General features: G+C 43.7%; 1 protein-coding gene across 1 annotated transcript in view; it reads left to right on the top strand.

Annotated features, from left to right (window-relative positions):
- Positions 1-21,980, top strand: part of LOC140199703 (neural cell adhesion molecule 2-like) — a 431,176-nt gene that overhangs the window by 228,659 nt on the left and 180,537 nt on the right. Inside the window, exon 12 of the mRNA XM_072262182.1 lies at positions 19,187-19,360. Coding sequence (XP_072118283.1) covers positions 19,187-19,360 — 174 coding nt within the window. The remainder of the gene's footprint in view (positions 1-19,186; positions 19,361-21,980) is intronic.

Here is a 21,980-nt window from a genome sequence, read left to right as displayed (position 1 = left end):
TCGTTCTGGACACCCGGTGAAAAATAAAACATGGATCCAGGATGACTTTCCAAATGAGTGAGGTGTTCTTTTATGACAGGGTCAAAGATGGCCAGTAGTTTCAGTAAGCCTCGGAAACTTCACACGTTGGAGTCATCGTCTAGCTGGAGTGACTCCGTGTCCTCAGAAAGCCAGGTTCTGAATCACAAGGAATTTTATGCAGCGAAGGCTTCTCGTCAAGATATCACGCCATTTCTGCTTTTTCTTCTCAATCTGTGACTGAAATACCGTGTCAATAACTCCTCTGTTTCCAGCGAAATTTCTTTCCATTTCTTTCCACTGTGTGAAGCATTCCCGATGATTCTTGGCATTTTCATGAATACTAATCCTTTCAGGTGCTTTCCACTGGTTCAATCCACTTTTCTGCTCCAATGAGGATTGATGGTCTGACCGGGAATACTGAAGACAACCGATACAAAATACAGACTTTTTAGAAAAGGAATGGACCAGCCATGAGGGAGTCACTTCCTCAACACGGCCATTTCCCAATTTCCACTTGAACCAAGTTTTGTTCATTGAGCGGTTATTTGTTGGTAGGAAAGGCCCCTCACTGTTCTGGAAATATTTCGAACCCAGCTTTATTATTTCTGTTCTCAACGCGTCAGGCAGAATTGCTTTTCCAGTATCCTTGTCGAACTTCAGAAGTCCAATGTCATGCTGTTCAATCACTTCTGGTATGACAGTTCGAGGCTCTTTGACACCATCCAGTTCACCAGGTTCAGTGTCGTCAGGTTCAATCTCGTCAGGTAAAATCTCATCAATAAACTCAACATCATCACCACCACCATCGTCTTCCCCTCCTGTCATGTCCACGTTCTCTGTGGCAGCCTCACTCTTAATCTCATCATACTCCGATTTATCTGACGTGACTTCCTCCTTGGCTTGTGATGCATTTGTATTTGATCCACCTTCGGATTCTAACAAACTTGTATCAGGTGCAGGCGACTCCATGGAACGTGTCGAACTACTTGTTCCAGGCTTTTCAAAGAAGGGCATGAAGAACTTGCTCGACTTCTTGGCTTCCTCCGCCTCCAACTTTCATCTCTTTTGTCCTTCAGCTTTACTTTCCTTCTTCGTGAAGAAACGTTTCATGGTCTTCTTACACAATGCTCTGAAGTAAGGCCATCCTAGTGCTTCTCACCCATGATAATCAAAGACAGATCATACATCTGAAGAAAATTCTTTTTTCACTATCAGAGGATGGCTTGTCTGACTTTAATAGAAACTGCTTAGTGGCGCCCCCTTTCAAATGTTGCCCAGGGCACTGCCATACCTGCCATACCTTAGATACACCACTGGGTGCAGAGGCACCCAGTACTCACTCAGCACTAACGCCTTCCCTCTTCCCTCCTCCCCCTCCAATTCAACACATGAATGAACAACACAGGCTACCCCAGTTAACATCCTCTCCTTGCCCTGCACCTACCGTCCATACCGCCACATGCCAACTACTATCATCCCGATCTTCATTTCCCCCAGAACCCAGCTTCCATCAACTCCCTAGTCATCATGGAATCACTTTCACCCACTGTGTAGGTGAGAAGGGCTCTGGGAAAACTCAGACATGACAAAGCATTGGGACCAGATAGAGTGAACCTCTGTTTCCTGAAGGAGTGTGCTGAGCAGTTGTGTGGAGTTCTCCAGCGCATTTTCAATCTGAGTCTCAGCCCGGAAAGGGTCCCGACTGTGTGGAAAACATCATGTGTGATCCCAGTACCCAGGAAGGGCCGACCAAAAGTCTTGAATAGCTACCGTCCAGTGGCCCTGACCTCACACATCATGAAGACTCTAGAGAGGCTGGTCCTGGCTCAACCCTTGGTCAGATCAGCCTTTGATCCTCTGCAGTTTGCCTACCAGGAGCACATTGGAGTTGACAATGCTGTCATCTACCTGCTGAACAGAGCCTACTCCCATTTGGATAAGCAGGGCAGCACTGTGAGGGTCATGTTTTTTGATTGCTCAAGTGCCTTCAGTACCATACAGCCCTCTTTGCTGGGGGAAAAGCTCTGTTTAATGCAGGTTGGCACTTCCATTATATGCTGGATAACGCTCTGCCTGCCTGGCAGACCACAATTTGTGCAGCTTCAGAGCTGTGTGTCAGACATGGCTCTAAGCAGCCCCAGGGCCCCACAGAGGACTGTATTGGCTCCCTTTCTGTTTACACTGTTATACCCCAGACTTCAGGTACAACACTAAGTCATGTCATCTGCAGAAATTTTCTGTTGACTCAGCAATAGTTGAGTGCATAGAGGGAGGACAAGAGGATGAATACAAGGCCCTGGTGAGAACTATGTCAAATATTGCAAGTTGAATCATCTATAGCTCAACATCTGTAAGACTAAGGAGATGACGATGGACTTTAGGAAGACTAAGCCTGCACTGCTCCCTGTTACTATTGATGGTGAGGATGTGGATATGGTGAGGACCTGTAAGTACCTGGAGATGCCCCTGGATGACATTACTGGGTGGAGCTCAAACACAGACGCAAGAAGGACCAGAGTTGCCTCTACTTCCTCAAGAAACTGAGGTCCTTTGGAGTATGCAAGCCCCTCCTTCACATATTCTACCAGTCTGTTGTCACCAATACAATCTTCTATGAGGTGGTGTGCTGGGATAATGGCTTCAACACAGGTTATGCCAACAGGCTCAATAAACTGATTAGAAAACCTGGCTCTATTATAGGAGTCAAACTAGTTAGTAAAACCCTGGTTAGTCCCCACTTGGTGTATTGTGTTCAGTTCTGGTCACCTCATTATGGAAAGGATGTGGAAGCTTTAGAGAGGATGCAGAGGAGATTTACCAGGATACTGCCTGGATTAGAGAGCATGTCTTATAAGGATAAGTTGAGCAAGCTAGACCTTTATCTTTGGAATGAATTAGGATGGGAGGCGACTTTATAGAGCTGTACAAGCTGATAAAGGTATGTATTATGCCCAAGGAGGGCCAGCACCTCTGGTGGAGGGGGCTTGTTGTGTCCATTCTGGGGCAGCTCACTCACCTCTGAGCCCTATCGGACTCTCAGCTCCCATCTATGGTTCCAAGTAGCTCTTTGCATGCGACAGCGGCCACAGCCCAGTACGCTGCTAAACCGGAGGAGGGTGGCCACATACCCCGGTGAGACAGGGACATGCCTGTCCTGGTGCGTAAAGTCAGTTCTGGCAGACAGGGCGGATGAGATCTACTGTGAGATTCAACGGCCAGAAGGTGGTTCTGCAATGGTTCATGGAGAGCAAAGAACGTGACAAGGCAGAGGAGATGTCATGGTCATCCACTGCAACCAAAGAAAGTCCCAGTTGTGGTGTCCACTCGTACCTGGACTTCTGACATTGAGAAAATGGAACTGCCCCAGTGCAATGGCTTCAATGCTTTAAAGATATTCCCACACAGATCTCCTGTCATTGTTGGATACAACCAAAAAGATGATGAGGACCATAATTAGAGTGGACAGCCAGAGACCTTTATCCCAGGGTGAAAATGCCTAATGTGCCTAACCGGAAACCTTGGATGAATTATGAGGTCAAGTCCCTTTTAAAGGCTAGAGCTGCGGCTTTTAGGTCTGGGGATACCAGTCACGACACGGAATCCAGGCGTGAACTCTGGAAAGCCATTAAGGGCGCCAAGAGGCAATATCGAGCCAAGTTGGAAGCCCAGGCTAACCAGAGGGATGCCAGTAGACTATGGTAGGGTCTAAATGAGATCACTGGGTGCAAAGAAAAGGCTGGGAGTATCAATAACTGTGGCGCTTCTCTTCCTGACGAACTTAACATATTCTACGCAAGATTTGAACAGAAGAGGAGCGTCCCACTCCCTCTGGATGAACCGGACCTGGTGGCATCAAGATTCATCGTCACCGAGGAGGACGTTAGAAGGGCCTTCCTGAAGATAAATCCAAGGAAGGCGACGGGCCCAGATGGCATCCCAGGACGGGTTCTCCGGGCCTGTGCAAGCAAGCTAGCTGGAGTGTTTGCTGACATCTTCAACTGTTCCTTGCTTCAGTCTAAGATCCCCTCATGTTTTAAGAAGGCAACGATAATCCCAGTGCTGAAGAAGAGCAAGGTGGCATGCCCGAATGACTAACGACCTGTGGCTCTGACATCAATTGCTATGAAGTGCTTCGAGAGATTGGTTATGGCACACATCAACCACAGCCTACTGGTCAACCTCGACACTTTGCAATTCGCCTACCGGAGCAACAGGTCAACTGCAGATGCCATCTCTCTGGCCCTACATTCCTCCTTAGAACACCTGAAGAATAAAGACGCATACGTAAGGCTCCTTTTCATTGACTACAGTTCTGCCTTTAATACCATCATTCCAAATAAACTGATTCCTAAGCTCCGGAACCTGGGCCTTAGCACTCAGATCTGCAGCTGGATCTTCACCTTCCTCACAGACAGGACCCAGGCTGTAAAAATAGGGGACAAGCTCTCCTCTACGATCACTCTGAGCACCGGTGCCCCACAAGGTTGTGTACTCAGCCCCTTGCTGTACTCACTGTACACCCAAGATTGTGTAGCCAAGTTTCCATCAAACTCAATATGTAAGTTTGCTGATGACACAACAATTGTAGGCCGTATCTCGGGTAATGATGAATTTGAGTACAGAGAGGAAATTAAAAACCTGGTGGCATGGTGCGAAGACAATAACCTATCACTCAACGTCAGCAAGACGAAGGAATTGGTTGTTGGCTTCAGAAGGAGTAGCGGACCGCACGACCCAATTTACATCGGTGGTGCGCAAGTGGAACAGGTCAAAAGCTTTAAGTTCCTCGGGGTCAATATCACAGATGACCTGACTTTGTCCAACCAAGCAGAGTCACTGCCAAGAAGGCCCGCCAGTGCTTTTACTTCCTGAGAAAACTAAAGAAATTTGGCCTGTCCCCTAAAACCCTCACTAATTTTTATAGATGCACCGTAGAAAGCATTCTTCTAGGGTGCATCACAACCTGGTATGGAAGTTGTCCTGTCCAAGACCGAAAGAAGCTGCAGAAGATCGTGACCACAGCGCAGCACATCACACAAACCAATCTTCCGTCCTTGGACTCACTTTACAGCACACGCTGTCGGAGCAGTGCTGCCAGGATAATCAAGGACAAGACCCACCCAGCCAACACACTTTTCATCCCTCTTCCCTCCGGGAGAAGGCTCAGGAGCTTGAAGACTCGTACAGCCAGATTTGGGAACAGCTTCCTTCCAACTGTGATAAGACTGCTGAACGGATCCTGACCTGGATCTGGGCTGTAACCTCCAAATATCCGGACCTGCCTCTCGGTTTTTTTGCACTACCTGACTTTCCATTTTTCTATTTTCTATTTATGACTTATAATTTAAATTTATAATATTTACTAATTTTTACTATTTTTAATATTTAATATTTGTAATCCAGGGAGCGTGAAGCGCAGAATCAAATATCGCTGTGATGATTGTACATTCTAGTATCAATTGTTTGACGACAATGAAGTATAAAGTCATATAAGGGGACATAACTTTTAGGAGACTGGAGGAGATTACAGTATAGGGGAGATGTCAGAGGTAAGTTTTTTTACACAGAGAGTTGTGGGTGCCAGGGATAGTGGTAGAGACAGATAAATTAGGGCAATTTAAGAAACTTTTGTATGGCCACATGGATAATCAAAAGGGAAGTGTTAGATTGATCTTAGAGTAGGCTAAAGGGTCAGCACAACTTCATGGGCCAATGGGCCTGAAGTGTTCTATGTTCTATATTTAATAGCTGGAATATTCAAACAAGATTTGATCATGGTTCAGATTAGGGTTACAACAGCATCTGCACTGAAGTAAGGGGCAAATGGCCAATATTACAGAGGTGCGTTTTGACTGACTAAAACTGAGCCCCATGAAAGATATAACTCGGAAATATCATCATCATTATATGCCATGTCATGTGACGTGGGTGATCATGGTCTTCCGTCTGTCTTTAATCTGAGAAGTTCTAATAGGCTGTTCAAAACTTTTGTCTGTCGATTCCTTGATGTAACTCGTGAATGTCATACCATGACAACTTGACTTTTTCTTCCATCAGTTTTTCCCATTACTGCAAGATGTTTGAGCTTCTCTTCCCTCGTACATGTCCCAGAAATCTTATATTAATTTTTTTTATATTTGAGAAATATAAAAATCTTTATTCACGCAACAAAACTTCTGGAGAGAGTGTCCAGGAGAATCTCACGCTCTTGATAAGACCTTTAACACATGAATAATGATTCACTACACTTTCAATCACTATAATCACATTCTTATATTTAATATTTTGAATGTAGTTGAATAATTTACAGGATTACATATCTACAGTGGTAGCATATCCTAACTAGCAGAACTCCTTTGAATATTTAATACTGGTGTCTGTTTCAAAAGCCTCAGTTCAAACTTCAGACGCCCAACATATAAGACCATAAGACATAGCAGCAGAATTAAGCCATTCGGTCCATCGAGTCTGTTCTGCAATTCTATCATGGCTGATCCTGGATCCTGCTCAACCCCATACACCTGCCTTCTTGCCATATCCTTTGATGCCCTGACCGATCAGAAAACAATCAACTTCTGCCTTAAATATACAGACCGACTTGATCTCCACTGAAGTCTGTGACAGAGCATTCCACAGATCTATGACTCTCTGGCTAAAAAAATTCCTCCTTACCTCAGTTCTAAAGGATTGCCCCTCAGTTTTGAGGCTGTGCCCTCTAGTTTTGGATACCACTATAGGAAACATCCTCTCCACATCTACCCTATCTAGTCCTTTCAATATTCAATAGATTTCAATGATATCCTCCCCAACCCGCATTCTTCTAAATTCCAGTGAGTACAGGCCCAAAGCTGCCAAATGTTCTTCATATCTTAACTCCCTTCATTCCCAGAATCATTCTCATGAACATCCTGTGGAGTCTGTCCAATGACAACTCATCCTTCTGAGATAAGGGGCCCAAAACTGTTGACAATAAAAGCGTGGCCTGACTAGTATCTTATAAAGGCTCAGCATTATCTCCTTGCTTTTATATCTATTCCCCTTGAAATTAATGCCAACATTTCACTTGCCTTCTTTATCACAGACTCAACCTGCAAGTTAACCTTCTGGGGGTCTTGCGTGAGGACTCCTAAGTCCCTCTGACATTTGAACCTTCTCCCCTGATAAATAATTGTTCCTTTTTCCAAAATGTATTATCATACATTTCCCAGCACCGTATTCCATCTGCCACTTTCTAGCCCATTCTTCAAATTTGTCTAAGACCTGCTGCAATCGCATTTCTTCCTCAGGACTCCCTGCTCCTCCACCTGTCTTCATATCATCCACAAACTTTGCCACAAAGCCATCAATTCCATTCAATAAAAAAAGCCATCCATTCAATATCTGAATGGCCCCATGAATAGTTAACCAACCAGAAAGTTAAGTGACAAAACAGAGTAACACACAGAGAACACTGGAGGAACTCAGCAGGTCAAACAGCATCCATAAACGTTGCCTGTTTATTCCTGTCTATAGATGCTGCCTGACCTGCTGAGATCCTCCAGTATTTTGTATGTGTTACTGTAGATTTCCAGCATCTGCAGAATCTGTCCAGAACTTGTATTAAATGCTAATAACAGGAATATCCATCTGTTGTCTTTGGCTGGGTAGTTTCAGAGGGACAGAAGCATAATCCCACACCAATTGATTGGTTTCACAACCACAAAGTTGGAAGCTAAGCTGTGTACAGGTTTTATTTCCTGAAGGTGGGTTCTCATTTCAGTTCAACCAAAATCATGCTATCCATAATTTCATAACCGCAGAATGATCCGTAACAAGGTCACAGGGAATATTGCTGACTATCTGAACATTGTCAAGGAGAAGGGGTCAGTTGCTGATCAGTTTTTTCTTTCATTATGTGACGTAGATGATCATGGTCTTTCCATGACTAGGATTATTCTTGGCAAATTTTTCGACAGAAGTGGTTTGCCGTTGCTTTTGCCTGGACAGAGTCTTTACAAGATGGGTGACCACAGTCATAATCAATACTCTCCAGAGATTGTCCGCCTGGCGTCAGTGGGCACATAACCAGGACTTGTGATCTGCACCGGCTGCTCATGCAAGCATCCACCATCTGCAACCATGGCTTCACATGACCCTGATCGGAGGGCTAAGCAGGTGCTACACCTTGCCCAAGGGTGAAACCTTCAGGCTAATGGATGGAAGGAACACCTTGCACCTCCTTTGGTAGAGACATACCTTCACCACAACACCCATGCACATCTGTAGAACTCTGTAAAAAATATCCTCACTACTGGATTAATACGCAACAGTGAACAAAAGGAAACTGCCCTGTTTTTATGTGATGTGTACCGTACAATCCAGCTCAATTATTACTCAGTGACCTGCCTGCACAAAATTCCCCACTAGGAAATCTAACATTTAGAACTCTGCCATGCAAAACTCATCTACTTTCAGATAAATAGCATCACACTTGTAAAAAAAAAGATTACTTTCGAATTCCTCTGAGCTGAAACTGTTATTGTATGGCATTTGAGTCACAGTAGACTTCCTTCAAAATACAAAGTAAAGGACCTCAGTGAGTTCTCATGAGTACAGGTAGCCGGTGATAAAATACCACAAGCTAACGTTGTACTGATTCATGTGCCTAGGATATCCTCCAGGCAGCATCAGTGTAAATTACCTTTGGTGACTGGTGTTCGAAATGACCCATCCAAACTGATCTCTCAGACACGTACACTAGCTTGTGTTCAGCTGACTGCAGGAACAGACGGTAACCCTTCTCAAGAGACACACACACACACAAAACGCTGGAGGAATTCAGCAGGTCTGGCAGCATCTATGGAAATGAATTAACAGTTGACATTTCGGGCCGAGACCCTTCTTCTCAATGGTTCATTGTCTCCTGGGCAACACACACAAAATGCTGGAAGAATACAGGTAGCATCTTCATTAATCTCCTTCGCACCTTCTCTAAGTCTTCCACATCCTTCCCATAATGACATTCCATCTGCAGTAGGTCCATTGTCTGGATTCAGCTTCCTTTTCCATTGAGTAGAGATGGAGATATGCTCAATGGCCACTTTATTAGGTACCTAATAATAAAGTGGCCAGTGAATGTATATTCATGGTCTTCTGCTGCTGTAGCCCATCCACTTCAAGGTTTGACATGTTCTGCATTCAAAGATGCTCTTCTGCACACCACTGTTGTAACACATGGTTATTTGAGTTACTGTCGCCTTCCCATCAGCTTAAACCAGTCTGGCTATTCTCCTCTGACCTCTCTCATTAGCAAGACATTTTTGCCCACAGAACTGCTGCTCACACATTGTCTTTCACACCATTCTCTTTTAACTCTCGACACTGTCATGCGTGAAAATCCCAGGAGATCAGCAGTTTCTGAAATACTCAAACAACCCTGTTCAGCACCAACAATCAATCCCACGGTCAAGGTCACTTAGATCACATTTCATCCCCATTCTTATGTTTGGTTTGAACAACAACCGATCATCTTGGCCAGGTCTGCAAGCTTTTATGCATTGAGTTGCTGCTACATGATTGGGTGATTAGATATTTGCATTAACAAGCAGGTGTACAGGTGTGCCTAATAAAGTGGCCACTGAATGTATTGTGAGCAAACACCAGCCTACAAGCAATGAAGGGTTAGCATCCCATTTCACCTCACCATGGCCCTGTAGGATGGATGATCATTGCTGACAAAGAACACAACTGATCACTAAAAGCAACACATACCAAATGCTGGAGGAATTCAGCTGTTCAAGCAGCATCTATGGAGGGGAATAAATAGTTGAAGTTTCAGGCTAAGACCCTTCATCAGGAGTAGGAAAGAAGGGGGAGGAAGCCCTTGTGTCTTTATTGTCTCTCTATATGCACAGCCGGACCAGTTAAGTACAGACTCCATCTCTCCTGCCTGGGCCTGAAATGAACCTCGATTTAAGTTCATCGGTAAGTAGAAAACTATTTCAGTCGCAAGACTATGAGGTCTGGAACTCACTCTCTGAAGAAGTGGTAGGAGCAGATTATAAGAAGGCTAGAAAATAGGAGCAAGTGTCAGCCACTCGGCCTATTAAACCTATCCACGATCCTGTAAATCATGGCCAATTTGCTTTAAGCTGCTTCTGCACTGGTTTCTTGATCTTCCAAGAATGCATCTACCCAGTCTTTAGATGGTACTTTTTAGAAGTACCTGAGGGAGCATGTGAAGAGATGCTACTTGCATAGTTACAGACCGGGGCTGGAAAATGGGATTGAACCCAGTGGGCCAAATGGCCTTATTTTGGACTGTAAATTTCTATGGTTCAAAAGAGATGGTAAAAATAGAGGGGAAAGGGTTGGAAATTAAGAGAGGGAACCTCAGTTAAGGCCTGTATTTGTTATTAGTAGCTACATTTCTTCTGGTGACCACTTTTAATTTAACATTTTAAGATTTAGATTTAGAGATTCAGCACTGTAGCAGGTCCTTACAGCCCAACAAGCCCATGCCACCCAATTACACCCACGTGACCATTTAACTTACTAACCAGGATATCTTTGGAATGTGGGAAGAAACCAGAGCACCTGTTGGAAACCTACGTAGTCATGGGGAGAGCATATAAAGCTCCTTACAGACAGCGGCAGAATTGAACCCAGCTTGCTGGCACTATAATAACATTATGCCTATCATGCTGCTACTGTTCCACCCCTAAATGTGAGGAACAGCTTAATGGTTTCATACCATACACTTTTTTAACCACCCAATCAACTGTTGCAGCAACTCTGAGGAATCTATGGCTGTGGACTCCAATATCCTCTGTTAACCCTGAATTCTGCCTTGAAGCTCAACCTTTCAAAGTGTATCACTTTACTCTTTTCTGGATTTAACTGCATCTGCCACTTCTCAGCCCAGCTCTGCATCCTGTCAATGTCCATTTGTAACCTACAACAACCTTCTACACTATCCACTTGCCAAATCTTAAACTTCTTAGAAAGTGCAGCCATTGGCGTGCTTCCTTCATGGTTGTGACTGTGTGCTGGACCCAGGATAAATTCTCTGAGATGTTGTTGCCCAGGAATTTGAAGCTCGTCACCCTTCCCACCACAGATGTCTCAATGAGGGCTGGCATGTGTTCTTCTGACTTCCTCTTCCTGAAATCTGCAATCAGTTCCTTGGTTTTACTGACGTCACAACACCACCCAATCAACTGACCTATCTCACTCCTATATACCTCCTCTTAACCATCCAAGACTCTAGCAGTGTCAATGGCAAGTTTGCAAATAGCATTGGAGTAAATAGTAAATAGTAAATAGCATTACTATTTAATTACTATTTAATTATTTATGATGCAACTGTAACGAAAACCAATTTGCCCCGGGATCAATAAAGTATGACTATACTATGATTATGGAGTTCCACTTGGCTACACAGTTCAGCCAGGAGTTGTTGGAATTTTTTTAACACACCACGCGTTTCTTTTCAGGTCTCAATAAAGTGGATGTGGAGAGGATGTTTCCAATGGTGGGGGAGTCTTGGAACAGAGAGCACAGCCTCAGAATAGAGGGACATCCATTTAGAACGGAGTTGAGGAGGAACTTCTTTAGCCTGAGTGTGGTGAATCTGTGGAATCCGTTGCCACAGGTGGCTGTGAAGGCTAGGTCATTTGGTATGTTTAAGGCAGAGGTTGATAGGTTCTTGATTAGTCAGGGCATGAAGGGATACGAGGAGTTGGCAGAAGAATGGTGTTGAGAGGGAAATGGATCAGCCATGACGAAATGGTGGAGCAGACTCGATGAGTCAAAAGGCCTAATCCTCCTCCTATGTCTTAGGGTCTTATGGTCTTATCAGTCAGTCATTAGGTAAAGCCCCTAAGGCCAGTGCAATAAAGAAATTTCCATCTTTCATTGCTGAGGTAGGAGTAAATCAGGGTGTCTCTCAGCTCGCTCACCCTATTCTCATAAAAGTTACCCACTAATCTGGACATCATCCTGATAGATCTCCTCTGCACCCTCTCTATACCTTCCATATCCTTCCTATAATGAACTGACCAGAACTGAGCACAATGCTCCAAGTGGAGATTTAGTTCAGTGATAACAAACAATCTATTGGAGGAACTCATTGGATCAAGCAACATCTGTGGGTGAAAGGAATTGTCAATGAAACCCTGCATTGGGGCATTTCAGCTCCAGGACACTGACAATTGCTTTCCTCCCATGGATCTGTTGTGTATAAAATCATGTGGGGTATAGATAGGGAGAATATACATGTCTCTCTCCCAGAGTTGCTAGATGAAGAACAGGAAGGTGGAGCTTTGAAGTAAGAGGTAAAAGATTTAATAGGAACCTGAAGGACAGGAGGGCGGTCTGTATATTGAACAGGCTACTAAAGGAACTGGTTGAGGCAGGCACAATAATGACATACAAAAGCTACGCAGGCAGATACATGGTTAGGATATGTGCAGAGGAATTTACTTGATAGAGGTGTACAAGATGATGAGGCATAGATCGAGTGGATAGCCACAGACTTATTCCCAGGGTAGAAATGACTAATACGAGGAGGCATAACTTTATCAAGGTGATTGGGGGGTGCCTGAGGTAAGATTTTCACTCAGAGAGTTGTGGGGGCCAAGGGTCTTTGTAGAGGCAGGTTCATTAGGGTCATTTAAAGGGTCAGCACAACATCGAAGAGAATCTCACTCAACTAACACAATATTTTATACTTCTGCAACACAAGAACTACAAGAAACGATTAGCTACACTTTCAATTGCTATAATCATGAGCTTAAATGGCCATTATGAGAGGGCATAAATATAAGTTATTTGAAAAAAAGTTAAGAGACAATGTCAGAAGTAGGCTGTTTTACACAGAGAGTGGTGGGTACATGCAACAGCCAGCAAGGAGTGGTGGTAAGGCAGATACATTGGGACATTTAAGAAACTGTTAGATAGACACATGGATAATAGAAAAATGGAGGTTTATATAGGAAGGAAAAGTTGGATTGATCTTAGAGTAGGTTAAGGGGTCGGCACAATATTATGAGCTGAAGTGCCTGTACTGTGCTGTAATGTTCTATGTTGTATGAGTATGTCTCAAACACAAGCAAATGGGACCAGATTAGATGGGAATCATGGTTGGCACCATCAAAAATATAAAACATAGAACAATCCAGCACATGAACAGATCCTTTGGCCCATGCTGTCTGTGCTGGACACAATACGAAATTAAATGAAATCCCTTATGTCTGCATGGGATCAACATCCATCCATTCCATACACATTCATGTGTCTATCCAAAAGCCTCTTAAAATCCACCGCAATGAACTCTTTGGCCTGTATGGGGCGCTGGAGAGCATTAGGCTCCAAGGTTTTTCGAATACCTGAATTGGTTGATCGTTGTTTAAGGAGAACCGTTAATCATTCAGAGTTCCTTGTATTTTTCTTGAGCAACTCGCTCTTTATAATGCAGTATCCTGGAGCTTTCTGTTTGCACTTGTTCAGTTTACTTTGATAAGCTCCGGGATTCTGTGTTACTTGTATTATTTAAGCATATGCCTGATTAGTGCTAACCATGGGGTCCTAGTTTTGAGAAGGTTACTTTTCACGGTGTCCATCAGCCAAGCCTCTGATGTTCTTTTGGAACTATTATGAATAAACTCTCATTGCTGCCTCTACATCGGAGTCTGTTTTTCCTCTGCGCCTGGGTTCCGATATTGCCAGCACACTTCGTGACAGCCACTATCGTATCTGTCTTCACTGCCACCCCTGGAAACTCATTCCAGACACCCTTGACTCTCTGTCTGAAAAAAACTTGCTCCACACATCTCCTTTATACTTGCCCCCTCTCACCTTAAATGAATGTTCTCTGATATCAGGCATTTCTAATGAACCTGCATGACAGCACCCAAAGTCAGGATCCAACCAGCGTCCTTGGACGAGCTGGGCTGTGGGCTGGTCTCTGTGCTGAAAGCTTCGATGACACGCTAAGTTCCTCCAGCAAGTTGTTTGTTGCTCCAGATCCCAGCGTCTGCAATCTCACACGTCTCCATTTGGTCTGGGGATTGTTTGTGGGACAGGTTACACGGACAGTGAACTTGTGAGGAGCTTGTGAACTGAGCTCTCCAATCAGTCAGAGCTTTTGGTGCACAGTGGTTGACTGGGGAATTGATGTTTCTGTCCTAATAACATGCTGTGGTGAAAAAAAATGAGAAAAAAGTGTAATGAAATCATAATGAAATCACTGACATCAATTCAGCTGAAGGTCAATGTGAAGTACAAATGGAGAAGTAATTTTTAAAGTGCCTCATTTCAAGCCCATTCCACACACTCCTTGCAATATTATTTCCACAGTCTATAAATCCTTCTCTCTGCTTTACAAGTACGTCCTGGTACTCTCGTAAAACTCGTTATTTAAAGAGCTCCACAACAGTCACAGCAGGACAATGATGAGAGGGGGATAGGAGGCGTGGGCGAATTTATGTCAGAGCAGAGGAGCTAGAGGTGTTCCATTGGGAACTGGGTGAATTATGCAAAGATTTAAATGCAGCGAGCCAGAATGAGAGAGTGAAGGAACATATTGGGTAAATAAATGAAAGAGAACGATCTGCGAGGCCACTGAAAAAGAGTGTGAAGTGAATGAGTCATCGGTTGACTTTTCAATAAGGCTGGCTCCACTCTGAAGAGCCAAAGGGTATTCTTCAGACTCAATAAATCCATTCTCTAGAAATGAACATAAACGATCATTATTCTCATTTCAAACAAGCAAAAATATGCAGATGCTGGAAATTCAAGCAATACACACAAAATTCTGGAAGAACTCAGCAGGCCAGGCAGCATCTACAGTTAATGTTTCAGGACAAGGCCGTTCAGCAGGACTGGAGAGAAGAAGATATGTTTTTGCTTTGACACGAAAGAGTCCTTTCTGTTGATCAACGTCAACAGTAGAGTATTCCCATTGGTTAGTGAATTGATTGGGAAGGGGGAAGGTAGGTCCAAGAAGGAGGCCATGTGGCCCATTGAGTTTGTACTAGCTCCCTGCAGAGCGATCCCATCAGTCCTTTTCCTCTGAACTCTTAATATGGCACCATCTTCGTGTAACTTTTGACACACTTATTAAACAAGAACCTTTCAAACTCTGCTTTAAATATACCCAATGACTTGGCCTCCACAGCTATCTGTGGCAATGAATTCCACAGATTCACCACCCGAAAGAAATTCCTCCTCATGTCTGTTCTAGTGACAAAATTTATTTCCTTTCAAGTACAGTATGTATCCAATCTCTGGTGAAAGCAACAATTGATCCTCCCTCCAGCACATTTTCAAACAGCATACTCCAGCCATTTTATACATCATTAACTACTCACTAGAGAACAAAAAAAAATCCTCTTATCACCTCTTCTGTATCTTTTCCCAATTACTTTAAATTTTGTTATCAGTCCCTGATATCTCCACCAATGGGAACAATATCCCTCTGCTCTAAAGTAACCATGACCTTGTCAACATGAATTAAATCTCTTCTCAATCTTGTCTGGTCCGATGAAAACTTCTTCTGCACATCCTCACGGAACTACAGGAAGCTAGGAAATACTTAGACCCCATATCTAAGAAAAGATTCACTGGTACTGGAGAAGATCCAGAGGGCATTTACAAGAATGACCCCAGGAATGAAAGGGTTAATGTCTGAGGAGTATTTGACGCTTCTGGGTCTGTACTTGCTGGAACTTAGAAGAAAGTTGGGGGGGTGATCTCACTGAAGCCCATTGAATATCGAGAAGCCTAGATAAAGTGGACATGGAGAGGATGTTTCCAATGGTGGGAGAGTCTAGGACGAGGACACAGCCTCGGAATAGAACAACCTCTCTTTAGAACAGAGATGAGGAGGAATTTCTTTAGTCAGAGGGAAGTGAATTTGTGGAATTCATTGCCACAGGCAGCTGGGGAGGCCAAGTCATTGGATATATTTGAACTGTAGGTAGGTGATCTGTTGGTTTTTGTGCGCGAGAGAGGAGGGTGGGGGTTTGATGTTATTGTTGCTAATTTTTTTGTGTGGGCGATATGTCTTTTTGCGAGGGAGGGGGTTGGGGGTTTGGGTTTGATGTTGTAGCTGCTGTCTTCCATGTGTGCGATCTGTTAGTTCTTGTGCGAGGGAGGGGGCTGAGAGTTTGGGTTTGAGAGTTTTTGTTTCTTTTTCTCTTTTGTTGGGGAGGGGGTTGATGCCTTTTCTTTCAACGACTACTATGATTTTTCTGTTTCATGGCTATCTGGAGAAGACTAATCTCAGAGTTGTGTTCTGTATACATACTTTGATACGTAATAAGTTGAACTTTTGAACCTTTGGTAGGTTCCTGATTAGTAATAGTGGTAAAGGTTACAGGGAGAAAGCAGGAAAATGGGGTTGAGTGGGAAAATAAATCAGTCATGATATAATGGCAGAGCAAATTCGATGTACTGAATTGCCTAATTCTACTCCTGTGCCTTAAGGTCATTCTAAATCAGTGCCAGAAGTATTTGAAATACACAATCTTCATTGCCCTGACTCAGGTAATGCTGTTGCGTGTACTGCATCTTGTTTCTTATGGAGGTGATGTGTGAATAGAGATAATTTGAAGGATGTTGAAAATTAAACATAATAACACTATCAGTATGCCTTGATTCAGAAGTGGTCTATTTACAATTTTATACCACGATGCAGTTGACCAAATGTGTCTTCAATTTACAAAGATTTGTTCATCAAGACCAACAGCGCTAGCAAGTGAAATGCAGAGTGGAAAGCAGTCTTTGTTGTTTCAGCTCTCAAAAGTCACAATCTCCTTGACTCAAAGCTGCCTTACAGCATCTCTGGGAGGAGGGAGTCTTGGGGTTGAGTGGATGGAATGGGAGAGAAAGGTTTGAGTTGGCAAAGAGGTGTTGGCAGGTGGGGATGAGTGAGTAGGGGAGGGGTTCAAAGGGGGAAGGGGCTGAGAGAGATAGACGGATGGTGGGGGGGGCAAGGGAGGGAAGGGGAGCTGGTGAGCACTGGAAGGAGATGAAGGAGAGTGTGTGTGTGTGAGAGAGAGATTAAAAAAGGGAGCAAGAGAGAGAGAGAGAGAGAGACAGAGCATGGAGGAAAAAGACTGCTGAGGGAAGGGGAGAGGAGGGGAGAGGGAGGGGGAGAGAGAGGGGCAAGGGGAGAGAGGAGGAAAGGACAAGAGAGAGAGGACTGGTGGGAAGAGAAAAGGTTCAGAATGCTAGAGTGCCAACAAGTACGAGGGAGGGAGAGAGACATCTTGATTCTTTCATTTGGCAAGTATGCTGAAAGGGTACATTATGTGATTTTCTAACTATCTCATTTTAAGCTTTAATTATTAAAACAAAGGCACTTTATCTTGTTAGATAATATACTTCTAAGCATTTGGATCCTTGTATCTGAAATTCTTGAGCTCTGGAGCACAATCAAGGAATGGGAAACACTTTCTCAATTAATGAGTTTTCACTTAAAACGGCATATTTTTTGGAGTGGAACACTTGATTTCTCAAGATACGGTTATACTGGAAACAACAACACTGAAATCATCAGCCTTCACTTTGAAAGCTGACTCCCTTCCTTTGCTGGGAACTACCATACTTCCATTAAAAAGGCTATATAACCATATAACAATTACAGCACGGAAACAGGCCATCTCGGCCCTTCTAGTCCATACCGAACTCTTACTCTCACCTAGTCCCATCGACCTGCACTCAGCCCATAACCCTCCATTCCTTTCCTGTCCATATATCTATCCGATTTAACTTTAAATGACAACATCGAATCTGCCTCAACCACTTCTGCTGGAAGCTCGTTCCACACAGCTACCACTCTCTGAGTAAAGAAGTTCTCCCTCATGTTACCCCTAAACTTTTGCCCTTTAACTCTCAACTCATGTCCTCTTGTTTGAATCTCCCCCATTCTCAATGGAAAAAGCCTATCCACGTCAACTCTATCTATACCCCTCATAATTTTAAACACCTCTATCAAGTCCCCCCTCAACCTTCTACGCTCCAAAGAATGAAGACCTAACTTGTTCAACCTTTCTCTGTAACTTAGGAGATGAAACCCAGGCAACATTTTAGTAAATCTCCTCAGCACTCTCTCAATTTTATTGACATCTTTCCTATAATTCGGTGACCAGAACTGTACACGATACTCCAAATTTGGCCTCGCCAATGCCTTATACAATTTCAACATTACATCCCAACTCCTATGCTCAATGTAAACATGAGGAATTCTGCAGATGCTGGAAATTCAAGCAACACACATCAAAGTTGCTGGTGAACGCAGCAGGCCAGGCGGCATCTCTAGGAAGAGGTACAGTCGACGTTTTGGGCTGAGACCCTTCATCAGGATTCAATGCTCTGATTTATAAAGGCCGGCATACCAAAAGCTTTCTTCACCACCCTATCCACATGAGATTCCATCTTCAGGGAACTATGCACCACTATTCCTAGACCCCTCTGTTCTACAGCATTCTTCAATGCCCTACCATTTACATGTATGCCCTATTTTGATTAGTCCTACCAAAATGTAGCACCTCACATTTTTCAGCATTAAACTCCATCTGCCATCCTTCAGACTGACACTGTAGGACAATTAGGGCCTCAAGGAAAGGGTCCGTTCCCATCTGCTTCTACTGAGCTAAACTTCCATTACGGTTGTCGATTTGCCCATAAGCGTTTATTTGATGTTTATTCCAGATGTTAGCATCTGTTCTGGACAGATGTGTGTGGAGTGCCCATCACTGTAGTCAACACTGTGAGGTATTGACCAGTTTAAATCCCAGTACAATGTGTAGGGAATACGAATTGTTAATTAAATGAATCAGAATCTTTCAAACAGAATGGTTGCATCACTGCCTGGTATGGGCGAGTGCAAAGCTCAACCAGCCCCAGCATGGGCACAACCCTCCCCACCATCAAGGATATCTACAAACAGTGGTGCCTCAAAAAGGAGGCATCCATCATTAAGGACCCTCACCACCCAGGACATGCTCTCTTCCCATTACTACCATCAGGAAGGAGGTACAGAGCAACCTGAAGACCCACACTACATCCAGTATTTTATCATTTTGTTTGAAACAATATACCATGATTTTCCTCTGCCATCCGAGGTCTTTCCTCATTATTTATGTCAGTTAATGAATGGTGTGTTTGTCCTTTCCTGCAGCTGTGCCATCCAGTCCGTATGGTTTGAGGGTGCTCGCTGCATCACAGACAGTGGCAAGAATCTCCTTTACCAAGCCTGATTCGCATGGTGGTGTCCCCATCCATCACTACCAAGTGGAGATAAAGCTGGCAGACTCTGAAGAATGGAGATCCGTGAATTCCAATGGGACTCAGAGTAAGTGGCTGAGGTCGCACGAGAAGGGGAGTGTTTGTTCCAAACAGTGACAGAGTGAGTGTGAAATCAGTGGAGACAGTGTGTCTGAAATCAAGGGAGTGGGAGATGGAAATAGAGGAAGAGAGGGAAACAGGCTGAGAGCAGATGGAAATAGAGGGAGAGACTCACCATATAAAACCCTGAGATTCATTTTCTTGAGGGCATTCTCAGTAAATCCAATAACCATAATAGGATCAATGGAAAATTGCACCCAACAGGGTGGACAGTCAGTGTGCAAAAGACAATAAAACTGTGCAAATAAAAAAGAGAAAAAACTATGAGTCCATAAGTTGTGAGAACAGTTCAGTGATGGGGCAAGTGAAAAGGGAACATTCTGTCCTACTGTGTCAAGCAGATGACTGAGAGTTCATCGTAAATACAGAGCAGGGTGGAGCAAGAGTCTAATTCCTTTGGAAGAATGTCAAGACGTCGAAGAGGGTTCTGAGGGTAGGAAGGAGGCAGGAATAATAGATTTCAGATGCAAAATTGGATGTCTACAACAAGGAGGTTAAGAGGAGAATGGATGAATTTTGAAAATTCAGAGGAGGTTTGACGAAGAACTGTTTCCTCTGGCAAGAGGTTCAGTGTTCAGAAGGCACAGCTGCAGTGACTTCAACCTCACACAGTTCATTTTACAGCCATTCAGTCTGATTGATTTAAGATTGTTTAATGTCATTTCCTGCACACATGTGTAAAGGAGAACAAAATAATTGTTACTCCAGATCCAATGCAGCACAAGAAATAAAGAACACATCATCATCATTATCTGGCATGTCGTATGACAAGGGCAATCATGGTCTTCCATCTGATGAGGGATTGTGGTGAAGACCCAATTTCCACTGTTGTGCTTATTCTTTTGTTTTCTCTTACCATGACTGCCCTTGGCAAAATTTTCTACAGAAGTGGTTTGCCATTGCCTTCAGGGCAGTGACTTTCCAAGATGGGTGACCCCAGCCATTATCAGTACTCTTCAGAAGTTGTCTGCCTATCGTCAGTGGTTGCATAACCAGGACTTGTGATATGAACCAGCTGCTCACCCGACCATCCACCACCTGCTCCAATGATTCACGTGACCCTGATCGGGTGGGGAGGGTGGTGACGGCTAAGCAGGTACTATGCTTTGACCAAGGGCACAGTAGAGGAGGGAAACAGCGCCTTACACCTCTTTTAGTAGAGACGTATCTCCAACCTGCCCCTAAAGAACACAATAATATTTAAAAAACACAATAAGTATAAATACGTAAGATAGCTTATATACATAGAATGATTGTATGTCCATAAAGTGACACTAGGCACAGGAGTGTCTGGACATAAAGTGACTGACAGGAAATGATAAAGTGTTGATGAAGTTAGTTGGTGGAGGTGTTGATCAGCTTTACTGCTTAGGAAAAGTAACTGTTTTTGAGTCTGGTGGTCCTGGCATGGACGCTGCGTAGACTGCTCCCTGCTGGGAGTGGGACAAACAGTCCATGAGCAGGGTGGGTGGAATCCTTCATGATGTCACTAGCCCTTTTCCGGCAACAATAACAAGGCGGCCTACAGGGAAGAAGTCATCTTTCTGACACGGTGTCAAGAAAACAACCTCTCCCTCAGTGTTGCAAAAACAAAGGAGTTGGTTGTGGATTACAGGAGGAATGGAGATGGGCTAACCGCTATTGACATCAATGGATCTGGGGTTGAGAGGGTAAACAGCTTTAAGTTCCTCAGCATCCACATCACCGAGGACCTCACATGGTCTGTACACGCCAACTGTGTGGTGAAAAAGGCACAACAGCGCCTCTCTCACCTCAGACAGTTGAGGAAGTTTATATGGGCCCCGAAATCCTAAGAACTTTCTACAGGGGCGCAATTGAGAGCATCCTGACTGGCTGCATCACTGCCTGGTATGGGAACTGTACCTCCCTCAATCCCAGGATTATACAGAGAGTGGTGCAGACAGCCCAGTGCATCTGTAGTTGTAACTTTTACAAAGGCAAGTGTGAGAAAAAGGCCCGAAGGATCACTGGGGACCTGAGTCACTCCAACCACAGTCTATTTCAGCTGCTACCATCTGGGAAACGGTACCACAGCATAAAAGCCAGGACCAACAGGTTCCAGGACAGCTTCTTCTGCCAGGCCATCAGACTGATTAAGTCACGCTGATTTGAGTGCATTTCTATGTTACATTGACTGTTCTATTTATTATAAATTATTATAAATTACTATGATTGCACATTGAGACGGAAACATAACTTAAAGATTTTTACTCCTCATATATGTGAAGGATGTAAGAAATAAAGTCAATTCAATTAGAAAAAAAAACCTTTCTGTACATACGTTCCAATAAAAACTATTCACCCCCTTGGAAGTTTTCATGTTTTATTGTTTTACAACATTGAATCACAGTGGATTTAATTTGCCTTTATAATAATTGATATATAAAATTAATTTGGCTTTTTTGAGACTGATCAACAGAAAAATACTCTTATGTGTCAATGTGAAAATAGATCTCTACAAAGTGATCTAAATTAATTACAAATATAAAATACAAAGTAATTGATTACATTGGTATTTATTCCCCCCCCTCCACCCTTTAATATAA

Source organism: Mobula birostris, chromosome 6, assembly GCF_030028105.1.
Source record: "Mobula birostris isolate sMobBir1 chromosome 6, sMobBir1.hap1, whole genome shotgun sequence".
NCBI lineage: Eukaryota > Metazoa > Chordata > Chondrichthyes > Myliobatiformes > Myliobatidae > Mobula > Mobula birostris.
The sequence above is the reverse complement of the archived record's forward strand: the minus strand, read 5'-3'. Positions and strand labels throughout refer to the sequence as shown.